General features: G+C 42.0%; 1 protein-coding gene across 1 annotated transcript; it reads left to right on the plus strand.

Annotated features, from left to right (window-relative positions):
* Nucleotides 1–82: 82 nt before the first annotated feature.
* Nucleotides 83–22259, plus strand: map3k20a (mitogen-activated protein kinase kinase kinase 20a). Its single transcript, XM_088414936.1, has 20 exons — nt 83–325; nt 3033–3222; nt 4238–4325; nt 5347–5448; nt 5742–5807; nt 7041–7069; nt 7281–7418; nt 8271–8357; nt 9317–9391; nt 9534–9640; nt 11208–11343; nt 14185–14229; nt 14304–14334; nt 14407–14546; nt 15861–15923; nt 16199–16288; nt 20167–20283; nt 20370–20444; nt 21141–21291; nt 21364–22259. Exons 2-20 carry the CDS (start codon nt 3064–3066, stop codon nt 22065–22067), a joined length of 2403 nt encoding a protein of 800 aa, XP_088271062.1. The 5' UTR covers nt 83–325; nt 3033–3063; the 3' UTR covers nt 22068–22259.

The raw sequence follows: 22259 nt of genomic DNA on the forward strand, positions 1-22259 counted from the left end.
ATTTGTTGGAGTCATTCTTGAAGCGCCCGGCTTGCTTAACATTCATGCAACAAAAAAGAACCAGTAGAACCACGTCGTTCTTGTTTCCGGCCACTAGAGAGCGCTGTTGTTATTCCAATTGGGTCCTCCCAGTCCTTCAAGTCAAACCAAGAAGTTGCGTAACCAGTCGAACTACAGTTCGTAGAGCTCGTGAAACAAGAAAAAAAATAAAAAGGCCAATCTCACCCGATTTCCGGGAACACTTTGGCTGCTTCTTCACATGCAGTTTGTACTACTACAACGGCGAGCCGCTTCACGCCCTCTCCCTAAAAAGTTCATGAATACGGTACGTATGAAGAGTGAATATTTGTGTACGCTTTTGCTTTGTTTGTTTGTTTTTTTGCGTGGGAAGGCATCCTCGTGTACTGTAGTTTGAAAACTTTCAACTCTCAATCAAAGCCCGCTTTGCTATAAAGTTACACACGGGTCATGTTTCTCTTTTGTTTTGACTATAGATACTAATACCCCACCAACAACTACTACTATTACTAATACTCTTGTACACAATTTCATATGCATGTACTTGTTGCACTGTGATGTTTAATGTTAAAAGTATTGAATAGATTATGCATTCAAAGCCTCTATCTATCTATCTATCTATCTATCTATCTATCTATCTATCTATCTATCTATCTATCTATCTATCTATCTATCTATCTATCTATCTATCACAAATTACTATTTTCAAAAAGCACCACACATAATAATAATAATAATAATAATAATAATAATAATAATAATAAAAAGACAGCTTTGTAAAGTTGACCCCCGCCATACGAAATGAATCTCTTCCGGGTTGGGATCATTTCCATACTAATCTTCTTCTCCCTTTAGCATCACTAGCAATCTTGTGACCCATGGCTAACCAAGTAAAGTTTGAATTAAGCGCAGAAATGCACAATAAATATGCTATTGTAAGCACTCTTAGTGACGCTGACCAATAGCAGACCAGCATCTTAGGGACATCTTGACACAGACCAATAGCAGACCAGCGTGTGACTCGCAGTCATTCGCACACACGCACTTAGCGTCGAGTTTGAATTTTGTAATTGTTGTTGATGCCGTAAAGCAAAAAAATGCGGTAAAGAGGGGACGGAAAAAAACTTAGTATTCCACTTCGTAACGTGAAAAAAACGTAACCTGCTATAAGTTTATCACTACTAAACTAAAAAAACAAGTGAGGCGCTGTGTTCGCAACTGTGATATCAACAGCAGGTGGCAAAATGGCCGCCCCCTTCAGATGGATTTTCTTGTTAATTCATATTCCACAAACACAGTATTAATCAGAATGTTGACACTGGGGGAGTCTGTAGAATTTTATGATGGTAAAGAACATTTGCAGATGACCTCTCCTTTAAATGTGGGTCAGATGAGTCAGCAGAAAACAAAAGTCATCAACCGCCAAATCCAGTTCTCCTACACGTGTCCTCCATTTCCTGTTCGTAACTGACATAAATAAGCTAAATTCCTATCAGTACGACGTTATCCAGTCATTTACATCTGCCGACTCCGACTACGCAGGTACCTAATAACGTACCCTGTGGCGCGTCGTGACTTCAGTATTGCCGTCACGCTTCAGGGGAACGAGTGGCGCTATGTCACCGTTCCCGCGTGACCCCGCCCGAGTGGGCCCACAATACAGTGGGCCGACCCGCCGGGCAGCTGAGTGTAGCATGAATACACGTTAATGGTGGCAAAGCAATGGCTCCCCTCTGCGACAATTGAGGCAAATCCATCCGTGGACAGCAATCCCAATGAAGAACAAGGTAACAAGCCTTTTAAAAGCCCAAATGGCTCAGCATCAAATTAGGAAAGCGAGGAACAATACCAAAGCTATACTTTGCTTTAATGACAGAATTATTTCTTTGGTTAAAAAAAAAAAAACAACAAAAATAAAACCTTGGTTTTTATCGACATAAACAAAAGGATATAATCATCATTTTCTGCTGTTCTTTCAGACAATTTTCCATCAGTCCGTTTGTTTTGTTTTGATACGATGTGAAATGTTAGCTCCTTTAGCTATTTTCAGCAGTAAATAGCTAATATTTTGACTGGAGTTCATTCGATGAAATGATTTTTCTCCACTTGCTGACGACTGCATGTTCACAGTGGCTGTGTGTACGATGAACGATTTAATACTTTTGCATTTGTTACGTGGCCGAGTGTCAGCGTGGAACTGCGAACTATCGAGCTTATCTTTATCGATACCACATGAATTTTCGATAGCTAGCGTTAGCAATAGCGTTTTGATTTGAGCTACTTAACTCTTTTAGTGCCAAGCGTTATTGGTAAAGGAAACCTGTGGAGGGCCGACAAAATATTATGTGCCATGTCTGTGTAAATATGGATGCCGCCATATGAAGATGACTTCCATTCTTAAGTTAGAATTGATGTAGGTAATAGCTGTATTGTACGTGTGGAAACACTGCCCTCCAATGGTCACAGTTAGCACTACAGTGGTCAGTTGGCTTATATTAGGTAAGCATTAGTCAAGGGTGTCAACTCCTCTCCATAGTAAAATATATTTGGCCAGAACTTTATGATTTATTATTGTTATGGCTATTTTAAAAGACAAGAATTCTTGTCCAGGCACTGAATGAGTTAAAAAGGATATAATACATTTTTTTTGTGGATAATAATCTTATTGATAGTCAACATGGTGTTTGGGAGGGCACAAAAGGTTCTCTCTTAGCAAAATGTAATTTAGGAGCGCTGTACTGGGCAAAGCAAATGATATTGACCGTTTATGAACTTGAATGAAGCTCCTCGCATTACATCCACATAGTTTCATGGCATCAAGATGCCTTCAAAGCAATATTTGTTCCAGCACAACAAGCAAAGAACGGAGTACAGCGTGTACCGTAACGCACCATTTCTTTTTCGTATGCGCCGAAGCCATTACTTCATTTCCATGACAAAACAACAGTAAATGGACCAACAGACACCGTAATTCCACCTTCCGCCTTTTTTTTTTTTTTTTTTTTCTTTGCCAGAAGCGGTGTCAGCGCCAAGTGTCAGAATGAGATGTCGTCTCATAGCGGCTCCTTTGTGAAAATCAAGTTCGATGACATCCACTTCTTCGAGAACTGCGGCGGCGGCAGCTTCGGGAGCGTGTACCGGGCCAGATGGATCTCCCAGGACAAAGAGGTGGCGGTGAAAAAGCTGCTGAAGATTGAGAACGAGGTGGGAGTCGTAATTGCCCGGGGGGGGGGGGGGCTTTCCATGTAGACTTTGTACTTTTTAATTGTCACTATAGTAATCATTTTAATTGCCAGCCCATTTAGTGGGATGTGGGGACTTGCGCACACATCATTCTTGGTCATTATACTCCCCCTCCAGGATGCTGTTGCAAAAGAAACATTATTGGCAAATCCTCTTTGGCGTAGTTTTGGGTGCCATTGTCTTAATCACACACACAAAAAAAAATCTCTGACAGCATATTTTGAGTAGGGATCGATAGCGGTCAAATAAAAAATGGCGTCTTTTAAGCGGAGAATCAGTTGTTTGCTTAATTATAGTGTTGTTTTTTTTGCTAGTTATGTGCTTTTGTCAAATTTCCGTTCATTCTGCTTTTTTTGCTAGTATAGAACTATTAATACCCTATGTTTTGTCTTATATCTCACACTGCCAAAAAGGTATTCATTTATACATTTCTATAATGCCACATCCACAATAATTAACATCTCATATAGCGTCAATCAAAACAAAGAATTAAAGTACCGTATTTTCCACACTATAAGCCGCACCGGATTTTAAGGTGCACACTCAACTAATGGCATACTTTCAAACTTTTTCCATATATAAGGTGCACCCTCAATAAATGACATATTTTAGGACTTTTTCAATATAGTAATACTCAAAGTAATAACAATAATAACTCAAATAATAACTGTAAACTCTCAATAGCATCATAACTCAATGTCAATATGAGCAACCTTGTTCAACTGTAAACACACAAAACAGGTCAAGCTTACTTATTCCCTATCTACGAATCTCAATATTGATCCATATATAAGGCGCACCTGATTATAAGACGCACCATCAGCCTTTTTTTTTTTTTTTAAATTAAGGCTTTTAGGTGCGCCTTATAGTGCGGAAAATACGGTAATAATTATGTGCAGGGTATTAAAAATTTGATTCAGGGGTCTGAAATTTTGGCAGCGAAACGTCTCAGTTGGAAATTGTGTGTTCCATCCAGGCGGAAATTCTCAGCGTCCTCAGCCATCGCAACATCATCCAGTTTTATGGCGCCATCGTTGAGGCTCCCAACTATGGAATCGTCACCGGTATGTAATATTTCGGTCACACTTGCACCGACTTGAGTGTTTTGTTCTTCGTGGCGTAAATATTCATATGGAAAGAACATGATTTTTTTTGGTTCTGAAAAGGAGTAGTGGATTGTGAATGCACTCATTTCTTGTCTTTTTGTAAAGTGTTCTCGAGTATCCAGAAAGGCTCCGATGAATAAAATGCAATATTTCTACAATAATGCAACATCAAGTAAGAAAGACGCTGTGGTTTCCATCTTAGGAAGAGAAATGGATTAGTTGTAAAGTAGCTGTAGGGCGTCTGTTTATTCAAGGGTGAATCATAGCAAAATGTTTATTGATTATCCTTCGTAATTTCCTGTGTTGACATAGCGCTTCGGTATACATGCATACAATTTTATTACGGCCCCTCAGCCGCCACATATAACGAAAAAAAAATATGATTTAACAGGAGGGGCAAAGGTGCTTTTGATGTAATGCCTGAGATGAGAAAATCAGTTCACAAGTTAGCGACCGCTAACGTCCCCGTCGTATTATCTGTGGAATGTGGACGCAACAATATTAAAGTGCGAAGTGCAGTCGCCGACAGGCGTTGACTTGCTCGCGGCGTTTCGCTTCTCTGGTGTCTGACGAATCACGTTTGAATCTAGGTCAAAGGTCACTCAGCCGGTCACAAGAAGTTAAGAAAAAACGTGTGAAGTGACGTAACTCGGCATCAAAGCGAGAATGCTAATCATTTGAGGCAACTATAACAATTCGCACGTTTATCTCAAAATTTGGCTGTAAACCAAAACAAAATGGCCACGGTAGCTGCTCTCAAATGGACTTTATAATCAGTTAGACACAATTTTTCATTTTCAAAATACAAATCCAAGAATGACATATTATGTATATTAATAGTAAATCACATATCACATGATATCAGGTCTGAATTATCTCCTATCTACTAGCAAAAAAAAAACGTTCTTCCAACAGTGTTATTCATGTAGTTGCTTTTCTCGGAGTGTTTATTTCCGTGTTTTCCTGTTTCCTGCCCTAGAATACGCCAGTGGCGGATCGCTGTATGAATACCTCTCATGCGAGGAGAGTGAAGAAATGGACATGGGCCACATTATGACATGGTCCACAGAGATCGCCAGAGGTAAAATAAACCAAGTTAACGATTAGCTTGCGCTAGCTTACGCTATACCCAGGGGCGTAGCTTTCCAGTGATGTCTCGTGCGTTTGGCTGGGATGAAATCGGCTTGTGTATCTTGCTCAGACGACGGACACGTCAGTGGACACAAATGAATAAAGTGTCTCTCAGACACGGTTTTTTCCGAAGGCTTAGGATCACAGTCTTTGTTAGCTTACGGTCAAGTCGGTACCGTAAACAAAATAGTTGTATTATAATTATTCAAACTAATCTCACGCTGACTTTATTTTTCACTTCAGGAATACACTATTTACACTCCGAGGCCCCTGTCAAGGTGATCCACAGGGACTTGAAGTCAAGAAATGGTAACGAGAACATTTTTCAAGTCTGGAATATGAAGTATACGCAGCAGACAAAACGTTAGGTACACCTGCACCATCCCGTTTGATCCAGTAGTAACATTCTGATTTACATGATGAATTCTTCATCTTTATCTTCTACGTACTTCATCTACTTCTGCTTCTTCCAACTTCTCTTTCGTCTACTTTATCTCTATCACATCTTCTGCTTGTTCTACTTCGATTTCTTCTCTCTCCCGTTTCCACCTACAGTATACTTTTTCTGCTTTGGCTTCAAATTCTTCTTCTTCTACTCATACTTTTACTTCTGTTAGGTCTTCATCTTCTACGTACTTTATCTATGCCTACTTCTATACATCTACTTCTGCTTCTTCTAACTTCTTTATCTTCTACTTTTTCTCTGTCACATCTTCTGCTTGTTCTACTTTGATTTCTTCTCCCGTTTCCACCTATACTTTTTCTACTTTGACTTCTATTTCTTCTTCTAATACTCATACTTTTACTTCTGTTAGTTCTTCATCTTCTACGTACTTAATCTATGCCTACTTCTACTTCTGTACATCTACTTCTGCTTCTTCTACGTCTTCTACCTCAACTTCGTCTTCTTCTACTATTTCTATCTCTGTCACATCTTCTGCTTCTTCTACATTTACTTTACCATTACCACTTTACCATTTCTTCTCCCGTTTCCACCTTTACTTATTCTACTTCAACTTCTATTTCTTCATCTTCTACTTGTACTTCTATCACATCTACTTCTGCTTCTTTAATGTCTTCTACTTCAACTTCTATTTCTTCTACTGGCTACTACTTGCCTGTGTATCACATCTACTTCATAGATTTCTTTTACTACTCCAGCTCTGACTTCTGCTTTGACTTGTTATACTTCTAATACTTCAACTTCTTGATCTTCTATTTCATCTACTTTTACTTTTACTTATTTCTCTACTTCAACTTCTTGTTCTTTCTCGTCTTCTACCGCAACTTCTACTTCTTGTAATTTGACAAAGTCTATATTAAAAGTGAAAAGATTTGACTCGAAACTCGCTTGACATGAAACTTGCGATTTTTTGGAGCCCCACCTGATTGCGTCTGATTACACTTGTGAAAACTCATTTTTTTCTTTTTTCCTGCATGGGCAAGCAAAATGTACCTAATGTTACGTCTGGTGACTGTACAGTATATTGGTTTCTATTACTTTGTCATTTTTATCAAGAAAAAGTATGATTTGTTTTTCAGTTGTTATAACAGCAGATAAAGTCCTCAAGGTAGGTCTCGCACACGTAATTTTATGCACGACATTTACACACAAGGCGACCTAAATATTTCCTTTTTGGAACTTTATTGTGTTGTTGAGCAAGTTTTATGGTACATATATTATACGTGCGATAAACATCGGACCAAATAACAAAGAAAAAACAAGTCATTCTGTTGTTACTTCTGCTACTTAATCAAATTAAAGCCTGTGACTTTTTTCAGATTTGTGATTTTGGGGCCTCCAAGTTTCTGACCCACACGACACACATGTCTTTGGTGGGCACTTTTCCGTGGATGGCGCCCGAGGTGATCCAGAGCCTGCCCGTGTCTGAGACCTGTGACACCTTCTCTTACGCTGTGGTGAGAGGCAAACGAATGAAATGTGTGCGCCGTCTCAATTTTAAAACGCCTAAAGAAAGTTGGATGTTTCGAAACCTTCGATTGGGAAAAGTGGAGTCGTGGCCACGCCTTATCCCGGCTGCCGCAACCACAGTTGGGGAAGTCACGTGACCATGAGTCAATTTGTGCTTTTGAGTGGAAACTAACTTATTATGGGGCAGTTGGTTTTCACAAGGAGACCCTAACACAAGTTTATTCAAACACACGCATTATTCTACCTTTAATTTGATTATTATTATGATCATTTTCCAATCATATCTTGCTATTCAATATCTTTAACACATCTTGACCGATTGAAACCGTTCTGATTTCAAAAAATTCATGCCTTCCGGGGTGTTATTTTTCTCATTCCTAACCCTCACAGTTTTCGCACAAATCAACATTTTCAACCCAAAAAATACCCATTAATTAATCATTCATCTACATTTTTTTTTTTTACTGTTTCAACTGTTTCAAATAAAAGCAATTCAACTTATTCCAACAACAGTTTCCCTAAATTTGTACTTGAGAGCAAAAGAAAATCAAGATATTTTATAATTTTACACTGTCTGTTCAATATCATTCCATTGAATTCAATTTTATTCCACTCCATGATTCCAAAGCACTCTGTTTTATTTCACGTGCTTCCATAACTTTTCAGTTTCCGGAATTCCTCCACAATTTTTTCAGTTATTGCTTCATCTAGTTTCAAACAAGCTATGTTTTACATTGATTGCATGGAATGCATGACATCAATCACCACAATCAGATGTTTCAGTTTCAAAGTGTTTTAAAACCACTTTTGTCAATATTTGAACCCGGTTTGTGTTCCAGGTGCTTTGGGAAATGCTGACGCGTGAGGTTCCGTTTAAAGGGCTGGAAGGCTTACAAGTGGCTTGGCTGGTAGTGGAAAAGGAGGAGGTATTTTGTGACCCCCCTTCAATATATTGCACACCAGAACTGACGGCACAATATCCACAGAATTGAAGCACAAAATATGGACGTTCTTTGCATTCCGTTGAGCCCTCGCGCAGTATTTTGTCCAATTTTTTTTTCATCTTTACATCAAAGGAATTTCACATCAAAGGGAAAACATCAAAAAAAAGATCTGGAGACCTGAAATTAATAATGTAATTAATAAATTGCTGTTAATAATTATCAACAAATAAAGAAATCACATTTTTAGTTATCAAATTATTGACATCATGTTAACTCTTTACTGCTGAATGTGGCTGAAGAAATCTCTTTAACCAGAGATGGGGACTCAGGACTTGGACTCTTAAATGAGACTCGTCCCCCGGGTCAAAGTTTGGAAAGCTCTACTTTATAATGTCAATCAAAGAGACGGAAAATGTATTCCCTCAAATAATAACGAAAAAGAGGGAATAAACTTGGATAAATGTCTACTTGAGTTATTGCGCACTGATATCTTTTTTATAGCAAACAAAACTATTTAAATACTGTAAAATCTTAGCCTTTTGAAGGAAATTCCATTAAATATGAAAAAAAATGAGTATTATTAACCTTTGTGCGCTATTTCGTTCAATCCTGAACAACGATCTTTACATGAAAGGGAACGCATTGAAAGAAGACACCGAGGAGCTGAAATTTCACCCAAAGTTCAACACGGCTTGACTACTTAGTTATCAGGCTCCCGGGAGTGTGCTATCCCTTTGCCAAAATAACGCGAGAATGACCCAAAAATGATCCAAAAAACTGCACAGTAATAAATCTGTCCTCCTGTGTGGCTTTCGGGGATTACAATATTGCAGACTGCTATTTTTCTAAATGGATCCGGTCCTAGCTTGTTAATGCAGCTCCTTAATAACCGTAGTCAAATCGCTGTCAACGGAAGTCCGTGCGTGTTTTTTGCGTTTCAGCGGCTGACCGTCCCCAGCGGCTGTCCCGCCAGCTTCGCCGAGCTGATGCGGGACTGCTGGATGACGGACCCCAAAGTGAGCGGCGCAGGCGGCGCAGGCGGCGCAGGCGGCGCAGGCGGCGCAGGCGGCGCAGGCGGCGCAGGCGGCGCAGGCGGCGCAGGCGGCGCAGGCGCCTCAGCCGCGCGGCTTGGCGGCTAAACCCGCTCCCTCGATTCAGGGCAGGCCAACTTTCAAGCAGATCCTGTCGACTTTGGAGGCCATGGCGAACGACAGCCAACTTCCCCAACAGTGCAACTCTTTCCTGCACAACAAGTCTGAATGGAGGTAACGTAATGAGGCATTCTGCAGGCCAACTAAATGTATTGAGAACTCAAATGTGCACTCAGCCTAAAGGAAATTGCAAAGAATGACATGGAAATGTGGCTGACGGGGGTCGGGAAATACAAAAAAAGAAGTGGAGATGGTTCATATAGATCTTTAATGACTTGACAGAAAGGCATAAAAACCTCCAACAAATCCTCCATCTGGATATATTTCCTCTCTTTACCCATAAGGCCCTAAAAATAATCACCATCTTTTTCAAGTAGAAGTGTTTAATTGGGCTGTGTGAGCAGCTGGAGGTTCAGTTGATGTTCAACACAGCCTGAGTCTCAGCTGCCACTTTATTCTGCCGCAGCCCCTCGGCGGGGATGGCGCCGCGCGACTTCTTGGGCTTCGCAAACTTGCGCTGGCGCCGTGGCAGGTGACCTAGCCCCGCAGGTCGCGCGCGCCCGATCCGAACGCGCTGGATGCCAGCTGGCCCGGGAGGTGTTTGCCGAGCGCGAGTTTAAAGTTTGGAACGCCGTCGAACCTAAACGCATTCAAAGGTCAAGGAATCGGTAGCAGGGAAAACTTTTTGTGTAAAATTCTGCAGATATTACTTTGTAACGTCCCATACTTATGTACGAATTAGGTCTGGAGGGGGGGGGAAGTCGACCAAGTAGGGTAAGTCATCTTCAAAGACGGGTTGACTAAAAACATCAACCACAGCCCTGTTTGTTTCAACACAGACCTTTCTTGCCAATGTACGGTGTTACAATGGCGGCAAGGGTGCAAAACTCCCCCCAAAAAACTGTGGTTATCTCATGAAGTAGCGCTTGGTGTAGCTGAGAGAGAAAAGCACTTCACACGGATGACTCATCTACCTATTGAGGTCGCAGAATCACAAGCAACTGGGGGTTCAGTGTCTTGCTCAAGGACACTTTGACACGGTCAGTCGATTGAACCAAACGGTCTCTCGGGCGATAGACGGAAAGGTGAGAGTATTTGGGATCATTTTCTCCGGTAAAATGAATAGCAAAAATGCCGTTCAATTATTGCAGTGGAAAAGGAACTTCAGAAGAAAAATAACACTTATGCAAAGACCGTCTTGACATGCGTCTTCATTGCTCATGTTGGTGCACCACCTTGTGACCGCATGGCTGATGTTGTTTGCGTGCTTAAAAACACTTGGTTAGCTTGGTTTTAAGCAGGAAAATTCACATTTTTTCATCTGTCTCGGGGCAGCCATTTTGCCACTTGCAGACACCCGGAAATGACATCGTGGGGCTCAGGTAATGGAGGCGCACCTGTTTTCTGAACTGAACCGTGATGGTCATGACAGGAGCTCTTTGATGCCGTTTTCATCCGACAGCAAGTGACAAAATGGCCGTCCCGGAGATAAAAACGTAGATATTGCTGCTTAAACTGGGGTTTGACTTGCTCATCCGTTTGACCTAATGTCTTTGACGTGTATAGCCGTCAATGGCAGTGAATGAGTTAACTACCAAAGCAACCAACCAGAAATATGACACGTTTCACCTTTCTGAGTATTATTGAGCCTTTCTTTTTTTTTTTTTTTGTGGCGTCGCAGAGTTGAAATCGAAGCCACCCTGGACAGATTGAAGAAGCTCGAGAGGGACCTGAGTAGCAAAGAGCAGGAACTGAAGGAGAGGGAGCGCCGGCTGAAGATGTGGGAGCGCAAACTCATCCAACAGTCCAACAGCCCGGTGAGTTGCTCCACAGCTCTTCTTCACCTCGCCGCAACCTTGCTGTGAAGTGGCCTCAGCGGCGCCTCCTCTCCGCCGCTGAATCCATACTTCGAAAAGCACGTTGCCGTCCACGGAAAATGACATTGCGTTCATGGCTCAGCTAGTGAAAGTCACTTGATGAAATGTGATAACGTAACTTGTTTTGGCAGGAAATTGCTAAATGTGGACTATCGCTTTAATAGCGTTAAAATCTTGACCTATTGGAGACTGTTTTCAAACTTTTGACTATACACGATGGAAGTCAAAAATACAAAACAAGAGAGGCGTCCAGGCTTGATCACCAGTAATAACCGCTGATGATGATGATGATGATGATGATAATAAACGGCTGATTTGAGGTTGCCATGGCAACCAATGGCATGCATTTCTACTTGATTGGGAATGGTACTTGAGAATCAATTTAAATAGTATTTTTTTTTCTTAACGCTAATAGTTTAAGAGTAGCAATTTTTATGGCTGAACATTTTCCAAGATGTTTTATGTATGCCATTATTGTGTGTCTCTTTTTTTTTTTTTTTTAACCGGAGTTCTAAGCTATACAGCGCTGCCATATCCGTCAATCAACTGGAATTTCAACTCATACCAGATTGGTGATGTGGAAGAACTTGTGTCTGGATTAATTACTTGTAACTCATTAGCTGTAATTACACGCCAGCAAAGCACTATTTTTGCATGCCTCTCGTGCGTTTTACGCGTTTAGTCTGTCATTTAGGAAAAAGAGCCATTTGACAGAGAAATAAATTTCTACATTGAGTTCTCACCCTATGGACATTATGGAAGTCATTTACTGTATGCTTGATGTGGCATGCTGTGAAGAAAGAAGCCACAAGCGCCGGCTCCTTGGGGAAGGCCAATCTTTTATGATCAAGTGACATTTTGCTGACATTAAGATTGGCCAATTTGTTCTGAATGTGCCGGAGTGCAGTTGTTGCGGCACTCTCTCGCTTACCCAAATGTCCCCCAGCCCTTGTGGAAGTGCTTAATAATAAGGACAAAAATCATTTGCTGTTTTAATAATTATGTTTCTGCGCGTTTGAGCAAATATAGCGCTTCTACTGTACGCTGTACATTCGCAGGCATTGGTCACCTTGCAGCAGGGAAGATTGCATTTGCGTGATCGTTGTTAGCTTATCTTAGCTTAGTTTATGATGCGGTATTCCACGATAACATATTACAAATCTGAACAAAAAAATTAACGCAAACATGGATTCGGAAGTTGAATGCTTAGACGCAAGAACCTTATCACTGAGCATCCAAAACATTCCAATAGGTAGAAAGAGAAGCTTTGCCGGCGACGTAGAGACGCTCGCTAGCTAGCTTCAAAATCTATTTAGTTAGCTACATATTGATAGATGGATAGATAGACAGACAGACTGCTGGCATGTATAGCTACATAGCTAGCTAGCTAGCAGCTCACTACTAGCCAGATAGATAGAGAACATCATAGCTACATAGCTAGCTAGCTAGCACCAGCAGATAGATAGATGGATAGACACAGACAGACAGACAGCTAGCATGGATAGCTATATATCTAGCTAGCTAGCAGCTCACTACTAGCCAGATAGATAAATAGCATGGATAGCTACATTCGTAGGTAGCTAGCTAGCTAGCTCACTAGTAGATAGATAGATAGATAGATTGATAGATTGATAGGAAAAATATGTCTTAATTCCCACCGTCCTGACCTACATTAAAATATAACTGCAAAAGTCCTGAAGGGTTTCTCAAAAACCATGAATCCAAAACTTCCATTTATTGAATTATTCTGAACTACTGTAACATTATGCATTTCAAACGTAGGAAATAGAAGTAGCCAAGAATAACTCTTTGAATGATGAGTCATTTAAATGTAGCTATTGCATTTAAAGGTAAAAATTGAACCTTTTTTTCTAACAAATCGTTCTAAACAATTAAATGTGAATGCATTGTACTTTAAAAGTTAAATGCAACTGAATTTGACAGCTTTGCCGGCGTTCGTAGCAGTGCTCTACTATGTGTTTTTTTTTTCATAACTCTGTAAACAATTTGAGACTCCCCTGAAATGTTCTTTTTCAACTTAATATTGGGAGTTGAATTCCAAATGGTTTCTTAGTGTAAAATTAGACGACGCGAGAAGCTGAGGTGAAGCTACATCCACTTTGAACTTATTTCTTGCTTTACTAAAAGCTTTCATGGGTCTGATTACCCAGCGTGCACATGGAGCTCGAGCCATACCATTAAGGAGGAAATAAAAGCGAATTGTGTCGATTGCACACAACAGCGAGTCGCAAGTTTTGTAGAAAAGGACGCAAGCGCTCCATTTGTTCAAAATAAGACTGAATGTGCTTATTTGCAAAGCGCAGCATGGAGGAGGCGGGAAGTGCCGGCGGGGCTGAGCGTCTTTGCGAGGCGCCGCTGAAATGTATGGCAGCAGCCACTGTTTCTGGAGACCCGCATTCAGCTCTTAATCTGAAGGAGACGCTGAAAAGATCCCGACTCCCTCACTTAGTCATCTTTCCTCCCAATTTTCCACGCCGCCGTTTCTCGTCATTACGCGCCTTTCCGGCCGTCACAATGATGGAGTCTTCATTTTGACTGTCGAGTTTATGCGCGGTTACGTTTATTGAGCGATAAATGATTTGTCGTTCAAACGGATGCCGTCGGCTCGGGCGGATGGACATTTCATTTCGATAAAGACCATCAGCGGCAAAAAAAAAGAAATAAAAAGTGACTCTTTTCCATTTTGATAACGTTTCTATTTCCGTCTGGCATTTTGACTTAACTTCTATTGTTCTAACTCGTGTTTTTGCGTCCATGCAGCTGCTGCCCACGTTGGACATCTACACGTGGACAGAGGAGCATGTGGTCAGTGTCGTTATTGCGCAATAAAAATGGCGTCATCATGATTGACAGCTAACCTATCTATTTTGCCTACACAGTATTTCTGGATGCAGCAAATATTTGGCGAAGGTTTGTACTGTTATTTTTCTCATTTTTAGAAAAATGCTAAGTATGAGCTGATGTTTTCGTTTCCTCTCTTAGAGGGAAGCGCATACGGCATGCACCTGTATGCCGACCTCTTTCGAGACAATCATATTACGGGAAAAAGGCTCCTGTTGCTGTCGGAGAATGACATGCGGGACATGGGCATCAAGTCCAAAGGTCACGTCATGCACCTGAAGGCAAGACCAAGCTAAATGATGACGCTAAGTCAGGGGCGGGCAAACTTTTTGATTCGAGGGGCCACGGTGGCTTGTAAAATTTGACAAAAGGGCCGAATGAGGAGCAGACGCTTGAAGTGTGAAGTGAAATGCGGGATAGCTAGAAAACATACGCTTTAATTTCAAAAGAAAATCAATAAAAGCACAACGGTGTGTCAAGTCCCATGTAAATGACTATTTATTGAAAAGTCAATGAGCAAAATACAGTTCCGCCTCTACTTACGAAATTAATTCATTCCAGAAGTCATTCCATAACGTGAATTCTTCATAATTAGAGCAGCTTTATATATAAAAATAGCATAATCCGTTCCAAGCCCCAAAAAAATGCTTCTAAACCCTTTAAATGAATAATAAGTACATCAAACGCTGTAACAAAAACATATTCTAATAACAGTAGTGAATAACGCTCATGGAATGCAAAGTACATCAAGTAAAGAATAATAAAATACACTTCTAAAATCCTTCAATTAATCATTAAACGCAGCAGTTGACAGTATAAATGCAGTTCCTTTCTTTGCCTTTAGATGGTGCTAATGTGTTGAGTGCCAAGACCTTTTTAGGCGTTTTTTTTGTACGTTTTATTTTACATTTCCAATGATCTAGGCATCATTCATTAGTCCACAGGAGCAATACTATTTATTTTTGGGCTAATTTTGAGCATGTTAGTTTATATAAGTTTAGTTTTCCGGTCATGCAAAGTGACACTTCACATCAGACGGGACAGCCCAAAGTAGTTTGTATGTGTTTTATGTGAATACGTACAAAGTTAACCTTAGCTAATGCCGATTTCATGTTTGTTAATTCTACGGTGTGAACCGTTGGCGGAAAGTGTGGATGAAACGTTTCAAGATGAAACGTGCAAGACTACAGTAAACACCGATGCAAAGGACTCCCTCCGTGTCTCGTTTTTGGACAAGCCGGCATATTAATAAATGGTAAAAATTGTAACAAATAGACATCGCAGGTTTTGTTGCCATATTACATTACAGGCTTACAGGCCTACAGAATCTACTTATCAGATTTTTTTTCCGAAAAATAGTTTTGTAGGCTGAATTTTTCGTAACTAGAGACGTTCGTAAGTATAGGTACAACTGTACATCTTTTTTTAATGCTAAGAATTACGATTTCAACTGTTAGTTCCGCTATCCTTCAGGATATTAACATGATCAATCTCCTCCTGACCGATCATGTTTGGCGGATTAAAAAGCCCCGAGCCATAGTTTGCCTTTGCCTGTGCCGCTGTTTGTGATTGTTGTCCTATTTTCTCTTTGGTAGAGTGAAATTGAGAAGCTCACCAACGATTACCTCGGACTCGTTCACTTTCCGCCTCTGCTGAAGGTAAAAGCTGTCAAAATGGAGCCACTTATCACCCTGCTCTGTTGGAAAATTTTGCAAATACACAGGTTATGATATTTGTAAATGACACCCAGGTCAATTATTTGCAAAAGTTACTTGCAATCGCTTGTCACGATGTATTTAATCCTTGAGGCACCTAAACATTTGGTGAATGTTTTATTTGGTTGGCAATGAGGACCATTTAAGGTTTATTAGATGGTCCTCGTTACAAAAGTTCATTACGAAACAAATAAAACAATTACAACAATTCTTTCTAGGAGGAGCTTGAAAATGAGGTGGAAAGCAGTAAACGTGTTAATCTGGAACTCGTCTTTGGGTACCACTGGAAGCCGGGCACTGGAAAAACTGTAAGTTGTTTTTGTTTGTTTTTTCTCGCCAATCCCGCACTGTTAGCTTCAATGCTATTGTCATTAGCTGGCTAGCTAGCTTGATATACACCCAGAAAATGTATCTTCCCCTCTGATTTTCCGCTTAGATTAAGACCAGGCATTTTTTTAAGAAAATGTTGATTCCAATAGTTGGCAGGATAAAATTCCAATAACTGATGAATTGACCAATTAAAAATCAAGTTGTTTACTTGACTAAAAGTATACCTCCAGTGCTCAGAAGTAAACATGTATATGGGTCATCAAAACAAAAAAAATTTTTATTTGAAAGCGTTTTTCATTTTGTTTGTTGCAATTAAGCAGTCTTAAAAACGCTGCTGAAACATATTTTGTGAGACAACATGCAGCCATACTTGCTTGAAGGGGACTGATGTGATACATGGCGGAGTTTTTTTTTTCTTTCTTTTCTGTTATCACTGCCCTACTGTATAGGAACTTGAGAGCCTATTGTTGTTAGCTTCGGTGCATTTGCGATTTGCTAACTACTTAGCTAGCTATGTATACTCAGGTCAGAGAAAATGCATTCCCGCTTAGATTAATAGCTGGAACTTCCTTTCAATTTTGATTGAATTGTCTGATTATTTAGTAATTATCATTATTTTTTATCCTTGAACATTTACAACAGGCGTTGCCATAGTTTTATGCTGTAATGTGTTTATAAAAAGCTAATATGGGCAAGCTAGCTAACTAGCTACGTATGCACCCAAAAAATGCATCTTCCCTCTGATAGTCCGCTTAGATTAAGATGTGATTTTTTTTTTAGGCCGATGTTGATTCTGATAGTTGGCAAAATAAAATTCCAGTAATGATATTTTTTAAATTCACAACCGTTATTGACATAGTTTGATGTTGTAATGTGTTTAAAAAAAAACTAATATTGGGCGATCAAATCGACTGGCCATTCTTCGGAGCACCCCACTGTTATAAATGATTGTAGCGCATGTGAAAATGAAAAAGCGCATAAAAGAACGACTGAAGGCAGGAACAGCTGCTTTAGAGTGCCTCGTTGTTGCGGTAGAAACCCACCGTGGTCTATTCCAGTCAGCGGAGGTATTTATTCACGTTAGCGAGGGAATTTCTCAAAAGTTGCCCGCGATTACATTGGAAAAGACAGAACTGTACGTAGAGGTACCTAATAAAGTGGCCGTCGAGTTTGGACGTTGGATCAACGAGGACGTTTTTGTGACAGTCCCAGCATTGATATGCGGAAGCTTTTTTGCCGCGAGGATCCCTAATGATAGCTGTTCCGCTGACCATTAGAGGCATGGCGATACAGGTATAAAAGCAGACAAATAAACATGTCATTCTCCTCCGTGTAGCACATCCAGCGCCACTCAATGGCGGGCGGGCCTTTGTGAGCGGCGGGGGAAAAAAAAAAATAAAAAAAGGCCGGCTCTTCACTTGCCGTTCGAATTTAATCAAAAATAGCCCATTTAGCCAGAAGTCGTTTTCTTTTTAAAAGGAAAACGTTATTTAATCTTTCAGCTGTTCATTGTCCCATCATAAATAGTCCTCTTTCAGTGTGTTTGGCGGGGCTGAAACGAGCCCGCTAATTGCCTCCCATTTCTTCTGACATGTGGTGGTTTAGTGGGTCGAAAACACAGCGGGGAGAAGGAAACAGGAGGCTGAGAAAATGAGAGCTAATTATTTTCCCCTGCCTGGTGTCAGGTTCCGTGTCAGCCTTGTTTTTACAAACTGGAAGTTTTTTTTTTTTCTCTCCTTTTTTTTTTTTTTTTTTTTTCTTGTGTGCGTGCACAAAATAAAACAAACCCACACTGCATCCCCCCCCTCCCCCTCCCCCCCCTCCTCTTGGCCCCTCTTTGCTGGCGATGTCATGGAAGCAGCTGCACTTCTCAAAGACAAAATGAGGGCCTTGCGATTGAGCGGCCACCATCTGACAAGCCACTGAGGGTTCCCTGCTAATGAGGATATCACCGTGCAGCCAAGTGAAAGGTGCTGAATTATGTATGAGTTGTCATTATATGCACTCGGGTCCAAGGCGTCATTACGCCACATTGTTTCTGCCGGAGTGATTAGACGAGCGGCGACGCGGGAGCCCCGGGGCCGCCGTCCCGGGGCCGACGCCGTGTTCCCGAGCCGGCCGACCGGCCGCCGTCCCTTTTGAGACCCCCCGGTCCCGTCCCCAGCGGACCGCGGGAGGGGGCGAAGGCTCCTCGGACGAGCGCGTCGGCACCGTCGCTCTGATGTCCTTCCCTGTGATCGGCGCACAATGGAGCCCGAACCCCGTGTGGTTAAGCGCTGACCTGTGGCTCCGCGGCGGGCGTTTGGGGAGTCATTACCGCTTCGTCGGCGTGTAGAGCGCGGCCGGGAAAGGGGCTGCGGTATTGTTCGCGTTTGGACCCCCCAGCGAGAATGCGGTCCGAGGAAACAAGCGCGCAAACGCTTTGATAGGCGAAGAAATCAACTGGAGCGTCCTATTAGTCGGAAAAACAATCTGCCGGATAGATTTTCGCGTCAAAAGCCGTCTATGGCACTGAAAGAGTTCGGATGTATTTCCTTTGACGTTAAAAGCCGCCAATGGCGCTGAATGAGTTCAAATGTACTGCCTTTAGTCTTCTTTTTTCTCTCTCTCTCTCTGGAGTACAGCGCAACCCTGAGATACGAACGCTTCTGTTCATGAAATACTCACATTAAGAGTAAACATTCCACCAAATCCTTAATATGAAAAAAACTCAATACACGAGCGATAACTCGCATGCTCCAAAAGATCCTGGTTGAAAACTGCAAATTCCCACACGCAGCTTGGAACAAATTAGGCAATTTACATGTAAAATGTGATTCACTATAAGAATGATTCAAGATACAAACTGCACTCCGGAACAGATTAAATTCGGTTGCACTGTAAGTGATTCAAGCAGGTCCCAAAGGCTGCTTCATTTTCTCATATCGTTCTTTTCTCTACCTGGGATGTCAATAGCCGTCAATGGCACTGAATGAGTTCAAACGTAATTAGTCTCATCTTTTTTTCCTCTCTCCCTGGATGTACTGTACAGAATGGGCAAGTACAGTAACAGGTATTGGTATCAGGCCGATATTATTATTTGCTGGTAGTATTTCAAGGTATCGGTGCTTGCCGTGGTCGCCCTCTTCATGAAGTTTTTCGACCGCAAACTCACAACTGCAAATTAGAACAACGGGAAAGTGCCATTAATATCATGTATTTTTAAGTAAAAAAGCTTACATGCTGCAGAGAGCCCGCTTCTTCGTTTGTGTCCACTGCAGTGGACATTGGTTTTTGGTCTCATTAAAGCTACACTACTGCCATTTCTCATCAACTGAAAATGACATCACAGTTGCTCAGGGCGACTGTAAGGACAAATTACAGCTCGCCTGTTTTCTGACTTTAATCATGTGACATTTGCAAGTTGAGCCGTGATTGGTCATGTGAACCCTGGTCAACTGTGATGTCATTTTTAGCCAACAACAAATGACAAAATGGCTGCCCTCAGCTAGATTCAAACGGGTGGGGTTTGTTCCTTGATTTATATTCCACAAACACAATAGAATATATTCTAAAGACATTTTTTTGTCTTTACTTAAACCCCTCAGAAGTTTTTATTTATGATAAACATACCAAATCTAATCTGCCAGGGTAAAAAAAAAAATCCCAAAACAATTTTGTTGCTCTTTGTGAAGCGGTCCAATTTTACCGAGTACCATTCATTATTGAGGCACTTCCACAGAACGTCCTCTAGGTTGTACTGTTGCTTCATTTACACAAGCTGGAAAAGTGGCCTGCGCAATTATTTTCTTTGAGGGTTGCAATCAAGCATCATTGCCGCCTGCCTTGACTTACAATGAACCATTTCCTTGTTAAGGACTGCAAGTGGAAAATGTTCCTGGAACTTGACGGAGACGAGGTGGCCCTAACTTATATCAAGGATGTCATTTTCAGTCCCAATCGCCAGGATGTGGAGCCCATGCGCATGAGCAAGGTTTTTTTTGTGTGTGTGTGTGTTTTATAAACACGCTTACAAAACAAGTACGTCACACTAACGAACGATTTCCGCTTTGAACGCAGCCGCCGTTTGTGATGGACAAATGGATCGTCGGGATACAAGCAAACCACAAAGTGGACTACACAGTCAGCTATAAGGTGAACGACGACACCTGTCAAGCCCAACTCATGGCTTTTCACTTTATTGTGTTTTCATCGGCGTTGAACTCCATCAATATTTAGCATAAAGGAACTGACGCAACTTTTAGAGTTGTTCATTTAACGAAACTGTCAATAGCAATTCATATTTTGGGTTATTAAATGAAAAACCACAAAAGTTAGGTTAGGGTTAGCTATAACAAACATGGCCGCCTCCAGAGAAGTGCCACCCCCCATATGATGTCATGATATAGACCTACGATTATATTTAATACACGACGGTCGTTAACTCATTTATGTGCACGTTTTCCAAATGTATAATTTATCCCTTTTTAATGAAAAACAGTCTAAATCTTACACATTGTCCCTTGAAGTGGCTTTTTCGAGACTTGACTTAGAGCCTTCGATTAGAGACTAAAGACTTGACCCGGGCTATTGCTTTGATACTCAACATTATGAATCTCTATGGTGTGGCTTGCTCTCATAATTTCGACCATGGGAGCGCCATAGAGTCGCCAAAATACCGCTACAACCCAAGTAATGATTTATAATGTAACCCAAATTGACGGAAAGTGTATTGCCCCAAGTAATAACAAAAGAGAAGGGGAATAGAAGGAAAGAAGACAACGGGGAGCTGAAATTTCACCCAGATGATGACTTCTGATCTTAACCGCGCCTCGTAATGTGTCGACACAGAGTAACGTCCGGTTACCAAAGTCTACCCGATACAGCTGTCCCATGTCGTGGTGTCAGACCGGTGGTCAGGACGCAATCAAAACGGTGGAGCTCGTCATCGACTCCACACCTGTTCACTTTGACTTGAGCCCCAGGGGCAAGACCAAGTCTGGTAAGATGTCAAACAAGAATCCGCCATCTGTTTAGCTCCCGCTCACCATACAATGCGTATCATTTGCTCCAGACGTCGATCCGAAATGGATGCGCAGCGTGAGGCTTCGTCAGATCGTCCGGCAGAAAACGCAGCAGCCCAGCGCCGCCCTCCCCGCCTTCACCAGCTCAGAAGCCCGCACGCTTCCTCAGTTCCTGTCGGCGCACGAAAGCCAAGCGTCGTCCTACGCGGCGGCGGCGCGCCGCTCGCCCGTCCGCGCCGCCGTCAGCGCTTGGAACGACTCTCGCAGCTCCTCGCCCACCGCCGGCCTGTCGGCCAAACTCTCGCCGCTCTATCTGGGGTCAAAGGGCAGCAGCCCCTGCAGCACCACCTCGGAGAGCGTGTCGGAGAGGGAGCGGCCCCTCAGCGCCGGCGTCGTGTTCGAGTACCGAAAACAGGGCTTTTTTTGCAGCGCCGCCGCCGCCGCCGGGGAAGGGAGGGGCAATACAAGAGGGAGCCAAAGTGCCAATAAAAGCAACAAAAGCCCTCGGCAGCCGGCCAGGCCGCGATCCAACAGTTACAGCGCCGTCGCGCAGATCCGCCCGCGCGTAATACCCGGTATCATGTCGGTGACGGAAAACCCCAACGAGGAAAGCGAGGAGGCCAAGGCCAGCAGCGACGGCGGCTGGATCAAAGTGGAGCGCCACAAAAGGTTGCCGCGACAGGACAATAAAACGGTCAGAGGTCGGCTGAGGAGAGGAGGCCGCGGAGGACGGGGCGCCGGCGGGCGGACATAATGTGGCGCGTCGTGCTTGTCGCCAACTCAAATGTGTTTACTGTGTAAATACTATTTCGATGTTCTTTAAAAGGAACTGTTTGCGAAAGTTGCTCAAGATGTCTATGAATGAATGAATGTTTTTTTTAAACTTGCTGCTTTATAAATAATTTAAATGCTCAAAATATATTTATTAAAGTTTCCACATGCTGAA

This window comes from Hippichthys cyanospilos, chromosome 5 (genome assembly GCF_059441005.1).
Source record: "Hippichthys cyanospilos isolate Australia breed blue-spotted pipefish chromosome 5, RoL_Hcya_1.0, whole genome shotgun sequence".
In the NCBI taxonomy this organism is placed as follows: Eukaryota; Metazoa; Chordata; class Actinopteri; order Syngnathiformes; family Syngnathidae; genus Hippichthys; species Hippichthys cyanospilos.